At 52.4% G+C, this 21905-nt stretch overlaps 6 protein-coding genes and 1 non-coding gene across 7 annotated transcripts; 4 read left to right on the top strand and 3 right to left on the bottom strand.

The window, feature by feature from the left end:
* Positions 1–1477: 1477 nt before the first annotated feature.
* QC761_106110 (uncharacterized protein) lies at positions 1478–2221 on the top strand (the record flags this gene model as incomplete). Its single annotated transcript, XM_062873871.1, has 1 exon — positions 1478–2221. One exon carries the CDS (start codon positions 1478–1480, stop codon positions 2219–2221), a length of 744 nt encoding a protein of 247 aa, XP_062736956.1.
* Positions 2222–5412: 3191 nt separating this feature from the next.
* QC761_106100 (uncharacterized protein) lies at positions 5413–8369 on the bottom strand. The gene is made up of 2 exons (XM_062873870.1): positions 7043–8369; positions 5413–6949 (listed from the first exon to the last, which is right to left on the bottom strand). The coding sequence occupies exons 1-2, from the start codon at positions 7088–7090 to the stop codon at positions 5660–5662; spliced, it is 1338 nt and encodes a 445-aa protein (XP_062736955.1). The 5' UTR covers positions 7091–8369; the 3' UTR covers positions 5413–5659.
* A 1728-nt stretch (positions 8370–10097) lies between these two features.
* Positions 10098–11499, top strand: QC761_106090 (uncharacterized protein). The gene is made up of 3 exons (XM_062873869.1): positions 10098–10354; positions 10423–10893; positions 10957–11499. The coding sequence occupies exons 2-3, from the start codon at positions 10648–10650 to the stop codon at positions 11290–11292; spliced, it is 582 nt and encodes a 193-aa protein (XP_062736954.1). The 5' UTR covers positions 10098–10354; positions 10423–10647; the 3' UTR covers positions 11293–11499.
* On the bottom strand, positions 11308–13145 carry QC761_106080 (uncharacterized protein). Its single transcript, XM_062873868.1, has 2 exons — positions 12746–13145; positions 11308–12590 (listed from the first exon to the last, which is right to left on the bottom strand). Exons 1-2 carry the CDS (start codon positions 13074–13076, stop codon positions 11500–11502), a joined length of 1422 nt encoding a protein of 473 aa, XP_062736953.1. The 5' UTR covers positions 13077–13145; the 3' UTR covers positions 11308–11499.
* A 147-nt stretch (positions 13146–13292) lies between these two features.
* On the bottom strand, positions 13293–13366 carry QC761_0006450. Its single transcript has one exon. It is a non-coding gene; the product is annotated as a tRNA-Asn (tRNA).
* Positions 13367–14416: 1050 nt separating this feature from the next.
* NAG4 (Synaptic vesicle transporter SVOP) lies at positions 14417–17728 on the top strand. The gene is made up of 3 exons (XM_062873867.1): positions 14417–16130; positions 16194–16457; positions 16510–17728. Exons 1-3 carry the CDS (start codon positions 15698–15700, stop codon positions 17511–17513), a joined length of 1701 nt encoding a protein of 566 aa, XP_062736952.1. The 5' UTR covers positions 14417–15697; the 3' UTR covers positions 17514–17728.
* Positions 17729–19617: 1889 nt separating this feature from the next.
* QC761_106060 (uncharacterized protein) lies at positions 19618–21896 on the top strand (the record flags this gene model as incomplete). The annotated part of the gene is made up of 4 exons (XM_062873866.1): positions 19618–19978; positions 20037–20410; positions 20503–20579; positions 20635–21896. 4 exons carry the CDS (start codon positions 19618–19620, stop codon positions 21581–21583), a joined length of 1761 nt encoding a protein of 586 aa, XP_062736951.1. The 3' UTR covers positions 21584–21896.
* Between the last annotated feature and the right edge of the window lie 9 nt (positions 21897–21905).

The raw sequence follows: 21905 nt of genomic DNA, 5'->3' as shown, positions 1-21905 counted from the left end.
GGTCGGCTCTCTGTGGTTTCAGGTTTGAGATTACACTATTCTGAATCGGAGCTGAATTCCCAGATTTTCGGGTTTAGGATGGCAGACATGCTTCCAGTGTTCGAGCGGCCAATGGTGGAGGCCGACCAAGACATACTCACCGTCTCATCTCCAGGCACGTCATAAATACGGCATGTACATAAGCAGCAAGTGAAAGAAGCAAGCTACTGTGACTATCGCGCCAATTGCTGCGACAAGGTGGGAGCAGACCCAGGCTGTTGGGCCATCAGTGAACGAAAGGGATCTGCAAACCCCGATATTCTTCGGAACCATCATTTTACCAACATGTCAGCTCTGGCAAGGTGCGTCGCTGCCGGGGACTAACCGAACCCATCGACATCTCGGGCCGACAGGCCGTATCGCAGCCCTCCTGTTGGCTCAATTGCAGCTGGGCATCGGCAGAAGCGAGCTGAATACAGAAAAAAGAAGCGCGTTGCCTCCATTCAAGACTCGAGGGTCATCATCCTTTGTCAGATTATCGGTCCCAAGCTCGCATTTTGTGCCTTCTGCTCTGAGAGTCTGGGACAACGCACACAGACGCCATGGCATGCTGGTGGGTTTGTCTACCTTCCCTGTTAGCACCCTAGACCTCCTTAGCTCCTCACTGTTGGCCCAAAATTCAATCGCAAGTGTTGGAAGAGTCTTCCGGCGGCAAGGCTAGCCAGTTGGTTATGGGGTTCGTCCAAACTGTCGGGACCATGAGTGCTGTCCGGCGCCTGTCTGGTTTGGTCCATTCTTGCGCAGTCCCCTTCAGCCAAGCTCGCCTTAGGAATCTTGTGAATACGCCAAGGACGGGCTGTCGAGCAATGGTCTCGCGGCACAGTTAGGGCTGCCGCCGGCAACTCATCCAGACACCCTCACCATTCCCTCGGCCAATACATATGTCGTCTCTTTCGTCTTACCAACTGAGGTGGCTTGTCTTTTACTCAATTTTGCCCACAACCCTATCCGCCGATCCCCAGGCACGCACCACACACAGGTAGCGCTTGGACCCCCAACTTACATCGCCCTGCAGTGACATCTGGAGTGGTCTGGGTGACTGGGTCTGCAACAGAACCCCAGCCTGGGGTACCTCTGTCCCAGCGTCCCCTCGTGCATCTCGGTACCTACGTGGGATTCTCACCTGGCCAGAACCAACCAACGTTCACCTGGAGAGCCGGCTGTCTGCTGCTGACATCCCATCCCGTGTGCATGTCTCGGAGACAGTGTTCCTGATAAGAAGCACCGCCGTCCCTTCTTTCCTTCCTTCTGTTTCACACACACCTTTGACTTCAAGACTCGAGTGTTAAATATTCGCCGACTTGGCTGTTAGGCTGTGGACGGCATCTGTCGCTCTCTCCTGTGTTGACTGGTACACATCACAATCCGGTCAAACAACGACAGTTTTCTCCGCCATAAGTCTGATCAGATCCCCTCCTACTCGTCTTTCACTTCGGACATGGCCAGTTCTGTCATGCCCGCTCTCGAGATCACATCCCCTCTGGACGACGAGGCTCCCGTCACCAGCCAGTTTTCCTACCAGCACCACACTATGCAACCCCTCGAGTGGCACTACGTGCCCGCCGACAGCAACCAAGGCAACAGCTTGATCGTCGCCATATGGCCCACCGACACCTGCTTTCAAGGCCTCCAAACCATGTCCCTACCCAACCCAATGCCCACCACGAGTCGCCCCCACCGCAGTCGGCAACTCCAAGAGTCGCAGCTCATGACTACAGCCCTTATCCACGTCCCGCACTGCTATCTCCACGTCACCAGCCACACCCCCGCCTCCCACCACGCCCCCGGCCTCTTCGAGCGAATCGGCCTGCCACGGTCTCTGGTCCAAGGATTCCTCTCCACCATCGCCCTCCCCTCCTCCACAGCCGACGTCGTCGGTCTCAACCACCACCACCACCACGACGCTGCCGCCGACTTTGAGCTCGTGACAAGCGCCGTCCCTCACATGGACGACCAAAACGACTGGGTCTTTTCTCGCTGCCTGCTGGCCGACTTTACCGGCTTTGGCGAGGAGGCGGCGGCTACGTTGTCCCGCCAAGGACGGTTGTGCTGTTGGATCAGTGTTGTCTTGGATGACCGCTCAGGGGTGTGGGACCTACACTTTGTGGTGCACAAGGTAGGGGTCTGCGCCCGGGACCCGAACTTGAGCAGGACAGGGGCTTGTGTTAGGACGGTGCAATGATTAGAGAGACGTGGGGTTTGCGGTTCTTTCTTTTTTAGAAACAAGGTGTCTGTTTTGGATGTTGGTTGAGGTGGTCATGAGGACGGCCCATTGCGACATCGTCCCCAGCTTGCGGCTGACACTGGCTAAGCTTGGGACCCTTTTCTTTCCTTTTTTTTGTTCAGTTTATGTTGGTTCTTCCAAGCAAAAGCGTTATACGATGGATATACACGGGCCGGGCGGGAGGACAAAAGTCTCAAGCATGAAAGGGGCGGATTTAGTTTTACTGGCGTGACTTTCTTTTTTCTTCTGTCCTTTGTTACACTCAGAATTCGCTATGGCGACAGGGCGATAATGGTCAGGATGGGCTGGGACGGAAAGATCTGGCGTTTGTTTTCTTGCTTTTCTTTTTCTTACGATTCGGTCGGGGGTTTTGTGAGATCTCCTGGATGTATCTGTACTATCTTAACTGCCTGGCATGGCATGGTAACGAGGGTGTTGATCTGTCTCAACGAAGCACATTTCCCCCCCCAACTCAAAGAAAGGTCACTGTAAGATCAAAGCAAATCAAACGTATCCGGTCTTTTATGTCGACAATTTTCTCTTTTTGGGGTTCCATGAATCGTTATCTTTTTGTCCCGGGTTGTGTGAGCCAGGACATGATCTGGTTGGTATGCAAGCTGCCTACCTGCGTTCAACATCCGCAGGTGGTCGGTGTTTAAGGTACCTTTGAGAGGTAGCAGGAGCCGGGATGCCCGTTTAGTAAAATTAGTCTGGGGTAATTTACGATTACCAGTCGTGACAAAGAGTGGAAGGAATGGATAGTTCTGCTGTTTACTCCATTGGCGATAGCTTCGCCCCGGGGGACCCCAGCAAGGCAGAGAGATATTCCCATTTCATTTCCGGGAATGTCAGGTTTGTTCACGATTTTCGTGACGCACCAGGGGGCGAGAAAAGACAAGAAAGGCTTAAGCTCCCCACAATTGGTGCTAGGTCCAACGGTGAGAAGGACTTTGCTCCGTGCCCTGCTCGACACTGCATATATGTACACCAAGAGAATTCTCCTCGTCATACCCACTTAACTAATAAGCGGAGAGAAAGAATTTACCGCTAGGAAAAGGTCCCGCTTGCGGGGCGGGCTAATAAGAAGGTCTGGAACTATTTGCTCTTTTTTTGGTGTTTTTTTTTTTTCTTGGTTTGATTTGTAGGGGTAGATCAGTGGGTCAGTGGTCGGAGGGTAAAATACATGGAGGTTTGCCGGGGGTAAGTTTGATGAAGATGGTTTAGTCCGGTGCCGGAAGGGATAGATTTTGTAAATGCAGGTCTCATGACAGCATTGATGTGGCTTTTGGTTTTGAGGAATCAAGGATGGAAGCGAAAGCGAGAGGTTGCATGATGCTGTGAAACGGTTGATGACATGGCAGTGAGATAAAAGAGCATGCTGAAAGTGGGATGTGGCAAAACGGGTAGCGTACCCTTTCTCTGGTTCTTTTTGGACACCGCTCTTTTGAGGGAGTTTTCTGGTGAGAGGGGGTGGAGAGCATATGCTGTGTGACCTTTGGGCGTTCCATTTCGGCAGGGGGCTGATAGCGAGACCTGTTGTTGTTGATGATGATACCTTTTCTTGATCTATGGGGTACATCCAAGATGAGTTGGTCAATGTGTATGGACAGGTCGAGACCTGCTGATCCGATACCTACAGTTGATTAGCCCAGTAAAAGAGGCATCCTACTGAACTTCAAAATTACTCTTCTCGGGATAGGTTGAAAGCTATCGTTTTCGTCATTGACGGCAAAGATTCAATAAGGTTGCATTCAACCAGCAACAACGACAACTCCCACGTTCCGAACGGGACTCCCCATAATTCATGTCCCGTCATGGGGGTTTATGATAAGGGAATGAAGCTCTGTTCTCTTTTCGGCATTAGCTCTGTTCTTCTTATCAGGCCCCGGTTTTACAAGGATGTGATGATTAATCATTAAGATCAACTGTCCATCACACCACGGGCAAAGGATCCCGAAGCTCTTCAATCCCGGATAAGAGGATGAGAAGGCAACTGCAAAAGGAACAGCCACTATGAATCGGTCTGATAAGCCAACATTCCTCGCTCTTCGGCACTCGGCAGTGAACCTTGGGACTGGAGGACCATACAAGAACCCCTGTCATTCTTCACCGACTGGTCTGGATCGCCACCACCACCCACCCTCCCATTCCGTTCTGAGAAAACCCACAGCGGGTGACGGGCACAAGGAAGCTTGTAACAAGCAAGTAAAGCTTCGAAACCGGTAGTTGGATGGCGATATGTCCTGAAATAGGCAAGGTGTGAACAGGGGGGGTATGTGGGATTAACGTTTCAAAAACTTGCCCAGGCATGAAATGCACGAGTTGGAACCTGGTCTCTGCTTGAATTGAGCTTTCCTCGGTAAAGGCAAAATGTGAGATATCAATTCTCGTCCTTGCTCTCCCAACGCTCGGCCCGGATTTGTAGGCGGAGAAAGAGAACTGTGCCGCCAGCTAGCCTCGTGGCCGATCCGACTGCCAGATGTGACGGGTGCGCTTGTACCCAGACAACGACAGGGGACAGGGGGAGAAGGGGGGGGATAACGCCGTTCACGTCGACATGGAGAGGGAGAGGTACGGTATCCTTTCTCAGCCTATCGTTTTCAGCCAGGGGCTCTCGGCATCGGTCTGCTGAAGAGAAGATCGAGAATGCATAAAATCGAATCCAACTGATCGATGCGATTGCAACTCGGCGGCCTTTGGTGTTGCGCAGGAAGTGTTGTTGGCATTCTGAATTAGGGACAGAAGGCATCAGGCTCCGAGCGTCAGAACGAACGAAGCGGGCTCTAGCTTGTTGTTCAGGATACCAGGGTGAATTGGCGATGTGGCTAGCTGCCCCCAAGACCATGTCCCCTGGCCTGGGGTGGCTCCGGGTACGATTCTACCGATACCCCTCGAGAGACAAACTGAGTGTTGAATCATTGCCGCCCGAGGGCTCCGAGTGTTCCTGAATAAGCTGAGCTGAAAGCGAGACAAAGTTATTTTCACGCTATTGTTTTCCTCGTGACAGAAGTAGCGGCAAAAGTGGGCTGTGAGCAGTACGATATTCAGGAACTTGGGTCTTGTTGGTGGTTGATGTTTCAGTCTATCTTCAATTTGGAATAGTGAGCTAACGCGTACCAGAAAAGCAATTTGGAGGCGTAGTGGACGGGTTTCCGAGCTACTGGGCTGCTGTTAGGGCCTTTCGACATTTGTCTGCATACCTAGGTGATTGCATAAGCACAGGACATAGAGACAGTGATTGTCAGTGGCAACAACATGCATGATTTGTGCTACGTAAATACCATATGTTCTGTTTGTATCTTGAGCCTCAACCCACCAAAATAAGAGTTGTATCGAAATGATTCTTGCCAAGTGCCACTTAACCATCAGTATGAGCTATTCAAACAAGCCCAAGCATCAGCTACTCCCTGTATGCTTCAACCTCATGTCATGTTCCGACCTCAAGCGTTCCACCTCTTCTTTCAGTTTCTGATTACCATCCCCCATTGACTTGAGCACACGGCAGGTGTAGTGAAGCACCTCTGCCTTGCTCATTCTCCTCTGTTTCTTCTTCCCTTTGCCCCCTGTGTTCCTGTTTGCGGGCAATCCAAGACCAGTCCTTTCGTCCAGCAGGGCCCCAATGATGGCCATATGTTCGTCGTCGTTGCCATAGTCTTCATTCACACTTCCGCCGGCCGTTTTGCTGTGGCGGGCTATCACTCGTTCCTCTCCCGGCAAAGCGCACAGCGCTTCGAGTAGCTCCTCGAAGCCTTTGTGCAGCCTGGTCCGGTACTCCTTCTCAACCTGATTATGATTTTCCCTGGCACGTTGATCTTCAGCCAACTCTCCTGGTCGTGGTGGAGCTTCTTCAGGGGTGCGTCTAAACCGGCGGGTAGCAGTGCGCAAGCTGGGACCGTTTGACTTCGTTGGCTTGTGCGGTTGTATTGAACTTGAGCTGGCTGGAGAGACTGTCTTGGAGTCTTCGAATTGAGGAGTCGCCTTTGTTTTCGTTGAGGGTGAGGGTAGCTGTCCTTTACCCGAGGCTTTTGTTGTCTTCCGCAGGTTCAAACTCGCAGGTCTGCCATTATGCTGTCGGTGCTGTGTCGGTGCTGGTTCGAGTTCGGGTGGGATCGTGGAAGAAGAAAGCGACCTGTCATGCGACCCTTGGTCTAGAGGTAATGTGGTATCGGACATCATGCACACAGCAAAATATGACGCCGGCATCTCCCGAGCAGAGTGTGGTGCGTCAAAGGGAGCCGAAACTATGGGTGAATTGGGCTGGCTCAACGAGACTCCATATGTGTGGTTGATTGGGAAAGACTGATACGTCCAATGATCGTTGGCTGGGCTCAAAATCATCGGCGAAGTTTGAATACTGCTGGTTGAGCTGAGGGTGCAGGCAATGTCGCCGTAAGGTACTGACGGGCTTATTGGGCTGTTCGAAACCCACTGGCCTTCTAGAGTCGAGGAGCTCTGGTCGAAGGAAGTTTCCAAGTGCACGTAGGTAGGACTTGGAATTCTGGCATCTGCCACGGGCTGCTGATATGACGAGAGGTCGGTGGGATTAGTGATGCTGTGGTGAAGGTTGGGGTCATGGTAGCCGAGATGGTTGCTCGAGTTCCCGTCATATGTCCATCCATGACTGCCCGTATCTAATCGATGTTGGAGGTCTGATGGCAGCCCTTCCCCGAAATGTTCCCCAGGGAGCTAAAACTGATGTCAGGATAGGGACAACAAAAGAGACAGATCAAGAGTGAAGGGAAAGGTGGTAAAGGAAAAGGGACTCGGGACGTTGCCCACCTGGTTTGTATTATTCTGAATCCGCCCCGAAGTTTGCTCCATTCTCATTGTGTTGGTCTGCTGTGTGGGTAGATGATAGATCCAAGATAGGCACCGATAAGCACTGAAATGATGTTAGTTTGGGTGTCAGCCAGGTAACAGAGGGTACGTTCGAAGATAAGAGGGCTTTCCTGGTAGAGAAGACCGTCTTGGGCTTACCCGAACTGAGAGCCAGGGCTAATAATGCGGAGGGTAACCGAATGGGAAGCGGGCAGGGACCCGCTGTGTTGTAGGCTGCGCGGTGAGCTCGTCCGTGTCTTGGTGTCTGAACTGGTTGTTACCCCCGCCCGAGACTCACCCTTTCAGTGACTCTGCCTGGTAAGCTGTCTCTGAGACACCCCGGGGGGTCACTGGGTACGGTTTCTCTGCCTCCCCTCTTGGGTTTCATGCCAAGTTTGACGCAGCTGTGTCAATTTCCCAAATAATGTGGTCGGAGAGGCCGCAACGTGTTGTAGGGGGACGCCAATATGCAGTAATCGGCAGAGCCGACGCTCATGGACTGTTCCAGCCACAGGCCCAGGACAGTGGTTGGACGGATTATACGCTTGCCGAGGTGCGAAGTCTTGTGAAGAGGACCGAACGTGGTGAGGCTGCTTGGCTTTTGGGTACCGAATCCGCAATCGCGCGCAGTGCCTCAGTTCCCCGGCGCCACCTTGCTCAAGTGTGGCCGGTCCTGGGCCCTTGTATTCCGCAGTTGACTGGGGTGCGAAGCTTGGTGATGTATACCTAACTGGAGTGTTGACGCCAGACTCGTGGTGTCAGTTCCAGGGGACGGCCGCTTTTATCTTCGTGGGCCACGGCGGGCTTAAGGGAGCTGTCAGTGACAGAAAAGAGACATTTGCCAAAAGAAGCATGCAAGTATTAGGTATCAGAATGCACATCGAACGTGGCAGAGCGACAAAGAGCATTGAGATGTCTGGGGCCCTAGTTTGACAGTTTGGTCGATCGACAGCGCAGTGCTCCGAGTCCCCGAAGCGACCTACCAAAAGGACACAGGGACGCAATGTTCGAAGGGCTCAGGGCAGGACGGAGCATGCCCTCTAGGTCCTTGTAACAATCCTAGACCCATGTCGTTATATGGCTTATCGGCCGTCGCGATAACCTCATCACCATCAGCACACATACTCACCTTTTCTTCCCCCTCTCCTCGGGCCGCTCGCGATTTGTCGTGGCTCGGCTGACAGGCAGCGTTCGTGTCCCAAGGGATACCATTCGCTCGTTTATCTCTAGGCCATTTATTGCCTGCATCGTGACAGGCTCAGAGGGAGACCGGCGAACGACAGAGCCAATACCTATCTGCCCTCCTCGTTCTCACCTGCCAAAGCTCTCCCCGGACAAGTGAAATGGACCAACAGCGGGGCCAGGGACCCGCTAGCAGAGCACCGGATTAAATCCCGCCAATAGTTTAGGTATCTTTTGTGGGCGGGGGGGTGGGGGGGTGACCGGAGAAGCCACCCCGGTATCATCCCCGGTTGCTTCATCCAACTTGGTGCTTGGCCACATCCACATCCACGGCCAGCTTCTTGGGTTTTTCTCACTCCCGTCGCGGGCCGCCCATTTACGCTCTTGCTAGTTGATTTCGGCGAAGTTCCACTTACGTGGTGGAATTCCCACAGCTGCTCCGTTGCGAGCCTCGGAATGGCACACTGCTGCATGATGGTGGCCAGCCATTTCTTATTCGTTGGGGATCAGCAGCACCAGGGATCCCATGCAAGCCACCAGCACGCAACAAATACTGGGCCGCTCTGAGGTGTCTCCAGCAGTGCACTCCGGACCTCTGATGGAACCTCACTGCTCAACTTTTTATGACTGCTCACATGCGCTTACAAAGGCAAGGACAGCGACATGTTGATGCCTTGGAAGAAGCGTCCCACAAGTGAACTGAGCACGTCTCTTCCCAGAGCCACCAGGTCCCCAGCTCAGTCAGGTATTGGGGGTCGGGAACCTCGGTCTCGTTTTGTCATGTCCCTGAGGCACGGCCCGCCCACCTGCAATACCACACCCAAAAGGTATCGAGAGAAGGCGTGTCAGAGGGACAGGTAACCAGCATACCCCCACGAATGAATAGGGTGTTCACGGCAGTTGCAGGGACACATCACCAAGCTCCACTACCTACTTACACCGGGGTTCATTCCACTTCTGAATTCCGCATCTCTGCCTTGAGCATGCTGCCCGTTGTTGGACGAAACCTTCACCTTGTGAAAGAACACCACACCAGTCATCCGCGATGACTGTCGTTATTTGTCAGCGGGCTTAGAGGTTGGCTCGAAGCCGACCTTTCGTGAGCCTTGACTTCAGACTCGTTCCGAGGACATACAGCTTGGTGGCCGAAGAGTGTACATGCTTGTCATGCACCTGCGATCCCGAGTTCACTATTATTCTGGCTTACGACGGAGTTGCTCATCAAGACCACAGCCGTTGCTTGGAGTGGTCTGATTGTATGAAAAGCTAAACATGCTGCATCTTGATGTGATTTCCTATGACCTCGCCGCTGCATGTCTTAGAGAATATACATAAGATCTGCAGAGAAGCTATGCAGGTCGACTTCTTGACAGGTTTGATGTTTGACAGCTCCGCGGATGCGAGACCTTTTGTCTTACAGTACTGGGCGTCGAAAATTGTGGTTGAGAGGTTCTAGAAGCGGTCTATTTTTTTTTTTTTCATGTTTTCTTTTGCTGCACTTAGAGCCTCATAGCCGAGAGGTCAGGATGGAGGCTAAACAAGGGGGTAAAGTGGCAAACATCGAGGAATTGGTCCACAGGCCTGCAACGTCGTCCAGGGTTCAAAGAGCTTAAATCAACCTCTTTGCTGGATAAGTTCGAGTTTCGGGTTGAATATGATAATACATGAATAAAAAGGTTTGCTTACAGTGTGGTAATGGCTGTCAAGGGTTTTGGCGAGGTGGGGGACCCGAACTCCAGATCGAGCATCTGGTGAGAAAGCGGGGTAACTGGTCAAAAGCTGGCTAAATTGTGACGGTTTAAACCACAGTGGTAACGTAGCAGACCAGTTGCTCTTTCTTCTTTATCTTTGATCACCGAAGCAGTTCGTGGAGTGAAGTGAACATCCGGCATATGCAGAGTAAGTCCGAGAAGACGTGCAGACAACCAGCAGCCTCACCCCTGACGGATCTGCCTCCGTCATCCAGGTCCCCGGTGAGGGATTCACACAGGGGTCATCACATTCCACCATGGGCCACCACATCGGCACCACGATCAACTACTACGATGATCCAGAGGATGGCACCCCCCCAACACCGGTATACGTGGGAAGGTATCTCATACCCCCTTTCTGTCACTGCTCCCTCTCATGTCTCACTCATCAACACCCCCCTTTTCCAGTACCCAAGTCAACAACTCCCGCCCCATGATTGCCATTCCCGTGACAGTCACCGATATCACCGGTCACGAATCGACATTCACCCTTGACACCCACGGCTTCCAATACCACACCAAACCCACCTCCTTTTCGGCCTTCCACGACGAACGGCAGATAGCACACGACTACTACAGGGAGTGTGAGCGGCTCATCCGAGACCTGTCCGTCACGCATCCTTACCCGCACCAATGACCATGTTGCTAAACCCCCACCCAAGCACGAACGCCTCCAACGTTCTAGCCTTCGACCACAAGGTTCGGCGCGGTCCCTCCCACTGGCACAGCATCAAAGAGAACAATGCCGCCTGCCGAGGTCCCTTGCATAGAGCCCATGTCGACCAATCCTACGACGGGGCGGTCCTCAGGCTGAGGGAGCAGTTCCCCAACGAAACTGACTTTACGGCAGTCAGCCAGAAGCGATGGCAGATCATCAATGTAACCCACCCCCCTTTCCCTCCCGGAAAACACCCACTTAACCTACCTAACAATCACCCCCAGATCTGGCGTCCCCTCTCCCCCATCCTGAGAGACCCCCTAGCCCTCTGCTCTGCCCCCTCAGTCCCCGACACCGACCTCCTCCCCGCCTCCATCATCTACCTCAAGACCGGTAAACGCAACGAGTCCTGGACCGTCAAGAAGCCCAAGCCTTCCAGCAGTCATAAGTGGTACTACAAACACCACCAGCAGCCCACAGAAGTAATCCTCATCAAGTGTTTCGACAGTGATCTAACCTGTCCAGCTCGAAGAGTGCCGCACTGTGCTGTTGAAGATCCAGAGCACATAACTGCAGCAGACAGAGAAAGCGTGGAGGTGAGGTGCTTGGTGTTTTACTGACGATAACCACCGCCAAAATGTAGGATGGAAGGAAGGCTCTCAAACAAAGTTGGTATCATTTCAGCCCCCCTGCCCCTATATCCCACTACCCATACTGGTGAAGAAGTACAATTCGAATAAATCTACAGTGAAAAATTGTAGAGATCTCCCAGCAAAGGAGGATGTAATGATACGCGCTTTTGTATCCTCAAACAACCGCAGCCAGAACTAACTGACGCGGTGGGCATCATAAACAATCTCTGCACCCCTTCTACACCCGCTCCCCACCCACAACCCAGTGTTGACATCTGCATACCGCTCATCGCCCGTCTCCAGCTCGATGACCACGCGGAACAAATACCGGTGAGCAGCCACATTGTCGGCCGCCACCGGGTCCTGCAGCCGTTCCATGACATCCCGATCCCCCGTCCACCAGCCCTTGACCTTGCATGTAATCAAGGCAGGTTGTTCGTCATTAGTTTGTAAAAGATAGCTCGCATCAATCCTCGTAGCCATGTCCTTGACCGTAGTCTGCTTGTCCTGGCCGCCAGGCAGCAGGATGCCCTTACCAAACCTCCCAGCCCACTGACCGCCAACGCACGAAATCCAGCTTTCCCGGCCAAAGTTGGCAGTGCCGATGCTGAGCTTTGGCTTGACCCGGATACTCATCCGGAAGTCAAGTGTCAGGGACGGGGTAGGCAGCGCCAGTGAGCTGGCGACATCATCCTCGTCAAATTGGTGACGGAGGTTATTCGCGGGGATCTTCTCCTTCAGCACGCTCTGGTAGCCGGGGCACACCATCAGATGCTCCCGCTGCCTGGAGGTGTTTTTCGCCCGGACCTGGTTGCAGTGTAAACAGCGCGCAGACATGCACTTGTCATCGTCCTTGGCTTTAAACTCGGCAAAGGCAGCGTGGACTTCGCGGAGGGGTATCTCGGGAAGGTTGGAGTTTTTCATCTTTTGGCGCTTCGCCGCCGGTGTTCCATCCGGCGCGCCTATCGAAGCACGTCCTCCATGGCCGGGCATCTGGTTTGGGGTGCCATTTATGCGTGGGTTTGGCATGAAACCGAGGTTGGTATGCTCACCCGGCGGGGGATTGGGGTTCGGGTATTGGGAGGCATCGGGGTGGCCATGTTGTGGTTCAGACGACGAGCCAGCAGCTGCGGCTTCGTCTGCGGCGGCCGAGGCCTGGAGAGCTATCTCGGGGTGGGCAGCGAGATAGGGGGCGCATTGGAGCAGGTGCTGCTTCTGGCGCGTGGTGTTTTTGGCGCGGGTCTGGTTGCAGTAGAGGCATTGCACCGACATGCACTTGGGTTCGCCTACGTGTGGAGCGCAATGACGGCAAGGTTAGCAGAGGGCAGCATGTAAGGTATCATGGTGTATGTGATGTATGTGTTGTGTACGCGGCGGTGGCGCGTGGGTACGGGTACGGGTACTGTCAATACAGTGACGACGGTAAGGTGACCCAACTTACTGCCATTGCGAAATTCCACAAAGGCGCTGTGGACATCTTGATCGATGTGACGGGGCATGTCTCCGTCGTACGGCCTGCTCCAGCCGGGCTGTCTTCCCATTAAAGCCAGGTTGTGAACCGGGATCGAAGGCGCTGCTGGCCAGACTTGAGACTGTGGTTGTTTTTGGACAACTGGACGGTCTGTGGCCCGCGTTTGCGTATCGATCTTTACCGGCGGTAAATCGGGAAACCGGTGCGCAAAAAGCTGGTGTTGCAAGGAGGATGAAATGAAACTGGAAATACCGTAATCTGGACTGGACGCGGCACCCAGAGCCCGACAGGCCATTGGCATTTGCAGCCAATCGTCACGTGCGGATCCACCACACCTCAACCTTATCTGCAGCCGTGGGCCCAAGCTCCCTCCATGCAAGGTCTCGGCCGAAAACAAGCTTTTAATGAAAAGAGCAGAGCCATCCCACAATGCTCTTCACACTGGCTGACCAGCTTGATGGATGGTCATAAAAATTGACAGTGATTTTTAGAAGGTTAAGGGGAGGAACAAAAAGAACTCCTCCGGGAAGGCTCGAACTTCCAACCTCCTGATTAACAGTCAGACGCGCTAGCCAATTGCGCCACAGAGGATATTCGCTTGTCACGTGCTGACACTGCAGGTAGATAGTCCTATAAGTGCAGCGTTTTTGCTTCTTCTTATACCTTTAATATTTGATGAAGGATATTACAACTGGGCTTAGTAGCTTATAAACAGCTATTGTGAGAAAATAAACTAGAAGGACAAATAGATAGGTCCAGATTCCTTTTCTATGCACCAAGTGTGACGGATCGTATCTTTTCCCATTGCTTAAGACTTTTGCCAACATGGGGCGGGCATTGGCAGCTGCTTTCATTCGAATTCACCGTGTTTGAAACGTCCATACGAGTTTGCAAAATCAATCGCAGCAACCTCATGTCCTTGTCCCCATCATACCTAGTCTCGTTTGCTTTTGTCACCGATCATTCATCAACCACAGTCGCCTTGGGCTCTGCTTGTATGATGTGTTCCCACTACAGTCCCTGAGGGTTTAGTGACCCAAACAACTTGCAGATAGTGGAAGACTAAAGTTTTGATGTCTCAATATCAACTTGCTGCCACAGTCGCACAGACGAATATGCTGTGGCAGATGGTCAACCTCAAATATATCAATGCATTTCCAGGTATCACCTTTTAACGACATGACCGCAAAACTCAGGAGGGGTACTTGGCATCCATCACAAGCAGTGGAAATAGTTCTTCCGACGACTTATGAGTCGGGGAACTGCAGTGTTTAAGAAGGGGCTGGATCAATATAATTCATTCTATCTCTCGGCGAGATGGCTTATAGATAGCTGGTGATTTATCTTGCGTCTCAGTCCCTCAAGAGTGTTCTACATGCCAAATGTGGTCTTCATTCCCGTCTTAAACCTGGCCATGAGGGACTGTCACTGGCATGCTGATTTCGAGGTACCTAATCAATTATTTGATGACAGCTCAAGTTCGTTGAGAACTGAGAATTCTTACTGTAGTTACTACTCCGTCTCCGTAGGTTTTGCAGTTTGGATGAGAGTGGGTCGAGCCGGTGGCCGTGGGCAAGGTTGTGTCGCCGGGACGGGAGCAGAGCCAAGCTTTCGGAAAGCTTGTTTTCTTAAGCGAGCACCAAAGACTTTCACACCCCTTCACACCATCTTCCTTCACGCCCCCAAACAAAAGAAGAATTGCCGCCCCCCTACAATGAGCACCTCTCTCACTCAACATCTGGACATCCATCCTCCAGCCCGCTATTTTCTCTTGCTTTCTGAAAAACTAGTAACTTCGCGCTGTTTCCGAAGATGTCATGACCCACAACTTCCATGCAGAAAACCTCACGAGTCATTCTCCACCCCTCGTGGCTCCGAGTACAGCCGCTTGTGTCACCTTCCGAACATCCCGACCGACCGGAGAGCGGGTGTGGCGATAGTTTCACATCTTGAACTGCTGGACGATATTGGACAAATCGAGTTGAGCATGCTTCAGGCAGTTTCGATATCGAACGAAAAGATGCCATTGCAGATCGGATCTGCCATCCCATCCTCCTTGACGTCAGAACTACTTGAGATTGACATGACATTTCTACAGAACTATCTCAAATGGCGGTGACGAGACAACACCTCCAGGACCATCTCAACAGGCTGGAAAATTTTTCACTGGCATCATCTTATTGTAACCGATGGCAGCCGGGACGTCGACGTCGGCGCCCGACCTCACAGCTGTATTTATCTTATAATGGGGCGCGAATGTCCTCGCGGTTATGGTGACCGCGCGATGCCGAAGATCACCGCCAATCAACACAAGCCTCCGCCCACTTATTTCCCGTCAAATCCCAGGAACAGCGATGTATGATCCCACGTGCCTTGGCATCGTCATTTACGCTCCTGACAATCGCTATCGGCTCGGCCCTGACCTGCGTGAGCTGTGAGCGAGGGGATCCCTGATGCTGTTTCATGGCTCCATTGTTGCCACCCCTAGGGCAGAAAGAATGAGTGACAACGTTCCAGGCCCCAGTTATCTGGACACCCACATTGGTTACATCTTCCTCATGCTATCCAAGGCCCGTGCGGCTCAAGGGACGACGGCCGCGATGTTTGGTATCGCGAATGGCGTTCGTACATGATCAGCACAGGGAATGACAGCTTCATGCAAGTGTACCACCGAACGCTCCCGAGCAAAGACCGCCACGGGCACTCCCATTTCGAAGATATAAGTCTCTGGAGCCGCCGTGATGGATTCAGATATCGTTCCAGAATAGTACACAGCCTGGTTTCGAGTGGGATGTTTGGATCACATTCGTTTATCATTCGCTCCCTGTAATACGACACCGCACGTCGCTCATTCATCATCAACTTCGCAGTCGGGATCCAGCATCAATATATCGATTAATAGAGGAGGAGAGGCTCTTCAACATGGCAGCACCGACATCCGCCACGGGCCAAGTACCCCCATACCCATACGACAGCGACGACAATGCTCACTATGCTTCCATCATCCCACCGGAACCCAATGCCGCCTCTGCACGGAGTTCAGCTGATCGTTCCCCCGAGACAAGACCACCAGTTCCAGCACCGGCCGAGAAGCACGGAAAACTAGCTGGGGCAGCAGATACACGTCAGGAGTACAAACTGGTCACCTTCGCTCCAGGAGATCCCGATGACCCAAAAAACTGGTCAAAGGCGTACAAGTGGTACATCACCATGGTTGTGGCAGTTACATGCTTCGTTGTCGCTTTTTGTTCCAGTGTTGTCACTTCGGATGTTGGTGGTGTTCAGGAGTCTTTTGGAGTCAGCCATGAGGCTGCGCTTGTTCCCATCTCGGTATTCGTTGTTGGTTTTGGTGTTGGTAAGTCAACAGCATTGCAATGTCTTGGTTTGGCAGTATGTGTTCTAATATTGTGACGCCCAGGTCCTATGATTTTTGCTCCTCTTTCTGAGGTCTTCGGGAGACGAATCATATATGGCTCAACTCTATTGCTGGCCGTCATCTTCATCATCCCATGCGCTGTCTCCAAGAACATCGGGACCCTCATTGTTTGCAGAACTATCGATGGCATTGCATTTTCTGCGCCCATGACATTGGTAGGCGGCACCCTGGCAGATCTCTGGAGGAACGAGGAGCGAGGTGTTCCCATGGCTGCTTTCTCCGCCGCCCCCTTTATTGGCCCCGCAAGTAAGGATCCCCCAGTTTTCTCCAGTCTGGCCACAAAGCTAACAATGAACAGTTGGTCCATTGATCGGCGGTTTCTTGTCTGATGCTGCTGGCTGGAGATGGCTCTATTGGATTCAGCTCATCTTCTCTTTCGTTGTCTGGGTTCTCATCACCTTCACCGTTCCCGAGACTTACGCACCAACCATCCTTGCCGCCAGAGCCAAGAGACTTCGCAAGGAGACAGGCGACAATGGCCATGTCACCGAGGCTGAGCTCGACCCAAGACCCTTCAAGGAGCGCATGGGTGTCTTCATGATTCGTCCATTCCAGCTTCTCTTCCGCGAGCTCATCGTTCTCCTCATCAGTCTGTACATGTCGGTTCTCTATGGCCTTCTGTACATGTTCTTCGTCGCATACCCCATTATTTTCGAGGTCAGGAAGGGGTACTCATCTGGTATTACTGGTTTGATGTTTATTCCCATTGCTGTCGGCGTCGTGCTCTCGGCCGCGTGCTCCCCGTGGATCAACAAGCACTATCTCACTTTGGTGGCCAAGCACGGCGGAAAGCCACCTGCCGAGGTTCGTTTGATTCCGATGATGCTGAGCTGCTGGTTCATCCCCATCGGCATGTTCATCTTTGCTTGGTCTTCATACCCACATCTGACCTGGGTTGGCCCTTGCCTTGCTGGTCTTCCCGTTGGTTTTGGCTTCATCTTCCTGTACAACGCGGCCAACAACTATCTTGTCGACTCTTATCAGCACCAGGCCGCTTCAGCACTTGCTGCCAAGACGTTTATTCGATCTTTCTGGGGCGCTGGTGTCGTGCTTTTCACCGAGCAAATGTATGACAGGATGGGTGATCAATGGGCCAGTACTTTCCTGGCCTTCTTGGCTCTTGCCTGCTGCGCCATTCCGTTTCTGTTCTGGAGATACGGCGCGAGGATCAGAGCGCGCAGCAAGTATGCTTTTGGTGGTGACGACGACCACATGGACTCGGATGTGGAAAAGGCGAACGCGAGAGAGCATCACGATCTGGAGGACCTCAGACAGGCGAGAAGCTACGTCAGCAACCCTTAGGTCACATATGATCAGTACACCTGCTGGGTTGGCAACTCCAATCTCAGCTATGGCTTTTGTTGATTTCGGTATTTTTACCTCTCGGATGGGCTTTAGGACGATAATCACTAGTAAACTGCATTGCATTGGAGCATTGGAGTTGGGTTGTGATTTGGGATAGATACCAGTGGTAGTTTTGCTGCAATAGATTGTTTTGAATTTGCTTTAAGAAATTGCTTTGTGGTGACTTCCATGTGATATACCTATTGGCGGAATGTTCTGAAATCCGGACTTGCGGGCCTCGCAGCCTGATATTGGCCAAGATGGGGTGCAATATCTAGGGCGGCAATACAATATAAAAGAAGCCCAATCATGAGGGGAACTCCTGATAAATGACCTGGCACCTTTGACATTTGCCGAATTTCTGTTCGAGAGCGCAGAGTTCAGCAATGCTGTGTCACACACCTTCGGGGAGCCTGTGCCCATCATTTTATACGTGGAAGTCTGTTCTCCCTCTTGTGTCCTGCCTTCGACCAGGTCAATTCAAATGAAGCAATATGTGCCACGTTTCTGGCCTATGTATCTAGAGAGATAGACCTCTTGGCGTCCTGTAGCCGCATCTCATAAGCCAAAAACCAATCATGTCCCACCTCTTCCCCAGAAAATGACAAAATCCTTTCGGCAACACGCCACTGCTTTGCATTGCATGATTCACACTCCGCCACATCCATCCATCCATCCATTCAACTGCCGGCACCAGCCCTCCTTTTGACATGTTTGACAGCACAACTCGATCCAAATGCGGAATTCCGGCGGCAGAAATAGGGGTACCACCATGGTTCTTGTTTGAATGCGGGAGGTCGGAGGGTGTTGGCAGGGTTCTCGATCAAGCTTAGCGCTGGGTCAAGTCGGGTATGGTGGTCAGCACCAGTGTTGCATTCGCTTCTCTCTGGGATTGACCTGAGCGCTGTCGGCCTCGTGGAGGATTTGGGACATGACCGCTCTTCAGCATGTTTTTCGCTGATGAAGATGACGAGGCCTGATGAGCAGGAAGCCTGCCGGAGCTGGCCATTAATGACAAGGAAATATTTTCAGGCAGACCTTGGAGTCGAAGATCGCTACTTGCTTAACGGTAAAATTATCTTCAATATCCTGGAAATGTTTCAATCTCCACCATCCTCGTCCTGTCTGCCAAAGCCTCAAAAGTGTCACTCAGCGCTCGGGCACGCTTTCCAGCGAACCAAATGTACGTCAACCCATTCGGCGGAGCGGAGCAAGAACCAATGTTTCCTTGTACTCGACAGTTGAGCGCACGTTGCCTTTTATACCGCCAGTATCCTATGACTGGGCCAGGACTCCCCGCATTATCCACCCAGAAGCAATCATGGCCTAACAGGGACTCAACTCTTACAAGTTCCGAAGTGCCACCCTCTGAAGCAACCTCGTCCGGGAACACACCGGCCGGCAAAGTGGAAGCTTGCAAGGACTAACTAACCTCGCCATCCCCCTTTCTCTCGACAATGCCCTAGCTTGCGAGTGCGAACAGAGAGCGTTGTCACGGTTGGAAGGCATAAACAATGACACCCAACATCAAACACGAGTACGTGCCCTGATTTCTTTCCAACGATTATTCCCTTTGCGGCCATTACTCATTTCCAAACGTTCCTAGCTAGACATTACTTATTTGATGTTGCTTGCAACCCCAGACAGGAACCAAGAAACCGTTTTCCGCTTCCCCAGAGTTTTCGATAGTTCGGGTTGCAACCCTGCAAGGCGAAAAAGAGTCGACAGAAAAGCTCAGCACTGCCGATCCTGATTCTGCTGCTGCCGCCGCCGGTTGATGAACAGTCACATCGGGCCCCTTTTTTCGCCCGTTTTCCCTCAAATTTTGGCTGGTAACGAGTTGCGGGGAAAAGCTGCGCTTTTTCCAGACATCAAGAAGCTGGCTGGAGATATATCTTTTCTTGGTGAGCCCCATCGGGCTATTCCAGCATTCTTCTTTTTTCTCCTTTTTTCGGGTTGATGGGCGGGCATGGTTTCCTACCCCCATCTACATCACGAATCCACACCGCCAACGTCCAAACATACCCAAGGTACCTAGGTTGCAAGAGCCGGGACGCAGAAAATGGGACCCGACCCTCTGGCCAGCACTGGCATCCCTCCCTTCGAGGGACCACCACCACCACCACCACCACCACCACCACCGCCAACAGATTTCAACTTCACATTCCCAACAAACGGGAAAAACTTCACAGTGGGAACCAACGAGACGTTTCTACCTTGGGGGCCAATACCGACTGATGCTGGGCGATCGCTGCAAGCCGATATCGTGGCTTGCGCGGTGATAACATGGCTCATCGCGCTTGGGTTCGTGGTGGTGAGGTTTTACACGAGGGGTAGACTCAACAATGTGCTGGGGGCGTCGGATTGGTGTATCATTCCGGCGTTGGTGTTTGCCGCCGGTGTGATGGCTAGTTCTCTTGAGCGTAGGTCTTGCCGCACGGTTTCTGATATCGAGATTGTGATTACTGACAGCAAATCTAGAAATGGCTCGAGGGGCCGGGAGACACGCCTGGGAGGCGGACTGGATGCAGATGTCGGCGCTGGAAAGGGCGGCTTGGTATGGGATTCTGTTTTACAATTTGAGTCTCACCTTCTTAAGGATTTCGATACTTTTGCTGTATCGACGCATCTTCACCTACAGCTGGGCGAAGCGGGCGATTCAGATCGTGCTTGTTCTTGTGGTGCTTATTGGGATCTGGCTTGTTGTTTCGGTTTGCACGGCTTGCATCCCGCTTGAGGCGTTCTGGAATTGGGGTTTGTTTTTTACGCAGGAGGTGTATTGCCAGCCGGGGAACATTTGGTGGGCGAATGCGGCTTTGCATATTGTTAGTGATTTGGTGATTATGGCTTTGCCGGTATGTTCCTTTTTTGTTGCCTGGCCTGATGATCTGTTTGAGGCTATTGCTAGGATGGATGAGTAGAAGAAGGACTGACAGAAAGAAACCAGATGCCAGTGCTTTCAGCTTTGAAACTGCCGAGACGCCAAAAGTACGCTCTTGTTGGGGTGTTTGCTTTGGGGTTTTTGTAAGTCCTCCACCACATACATGGGTATCTTTATGTTCCTAACTCATTATCCCAGCGTCTGCATCGTCTCCATCATCCGCCTAGTCTACCTTATCGACATTGTCAAAAAAGCCGGCTACGACGCAACCTACACCTCGGCCCAGATGATCTACTGGACCTCGGTCGAGGTCTCCGCCGCCATCTGCTGCGCCTGCCTCATGACCCTCAAGCCTCTCATCCAACGCCTCTTTCCCCGGCTCCTCTCCCCCAACTCGGGCAGCAAGACCCCAAGAGAAAACAGCAGCCTCCAATGGATCGACCCCATCACCGGCCACCCCATCCGCCGTGACTCCCGCCAGTCCTTCATCGGCCTCGCTGCTCAACTAGGCCGAAGAGGAAGCAGAAGGCTAAGCGAAACATCAGACAAAACCTCCTCCAAGCGCAAAGGAAGCCTCCTCCAGCAAGTGGAAGAACACGAAGGCGAACTACCGTCGGTGAACAACAACAACGGGCTGGCAGACTACAAACTTAACAGGCCGGTCATGCATGGGGATTTGGAATCACAGCAGACGTGCAGTGTTTCTGCTAGTGCGAGAGGGGGGTCATCGTTGCATCCGTCGAATACGACTGATCACCATAACGAGGATGATGATGACATCTCTCCGTTGGATACCACGAGTGGAGGGAGGTCACCTGGTTCAGGAAGTTTACGAGCACCGCCACGGGGTCACCTGAGGTTGTCGATACAGGTTACCAGGTCGGTCAAGGTGGAGAAGCACCCGAGAAGTCCACAGCCGGGGGAGACGTTTGGTGGTGTGAATGTGGGGAGGACACAACCGCCACGGAGAAGGTCGGATCATACTGATGATGATCAGGACGACGAGGGGGATAGCGATGAGGATGAATACGACTTGCCTGAGAGCCCTAGGGGGGCGAGGATGACGAGGATGAGTCAACGGGAGGATAGGGATAGGGATTACAGGGGAGAGAAGGTGGGATCGGTGGCGAGGAGAGGGGGGGTGTAGTATGAAATGTGTTGGGACAGATATTATGGTCTGTCTTGGTGATGGCTTTGTTTTTTTCTCTTGTCTTTGTCAAACATCCCACGGAGTCAAGGTCTGGATCGGATGTGTGAGAAAAGAAGGGCCGGATACGCCTCTCATGATGAATGGTTTGTTTCTTTCACGGGTAACGAAGGGAATGGGATGATACCAAGGCTTTTTGTGGGTTTGAGAGATATCAAAATCTATTCTATCTCTCCATCGTCACGATGCATGTTCGGGCATTATTAGTCCTCGATGTAAACCAACTTTGACCGCAAGCAAAACCAAAAAACTACCCAACCCG

Source organism: Podospora bellae-mahoneyi (assembly GCF_035222275.1).
Source record: "Podospora bellae-mahoneyi strain CBS 112042 chromosome 1 map unlocalized CBS112042p_1, whole genome shotgun sequence".
Lineage (NCBI taxonomy): Eukaryota > Fungi > Ascomycota > Sordariomycetes > Sordariales > Podosporaceae > Podospora > Podospora bellae-mahoneyi.
The sequence above is the reverse complement of the archived record's forward strand: the minus strand, read 5'-3'. Positions and strand labels throughout refer to the sequence as shown.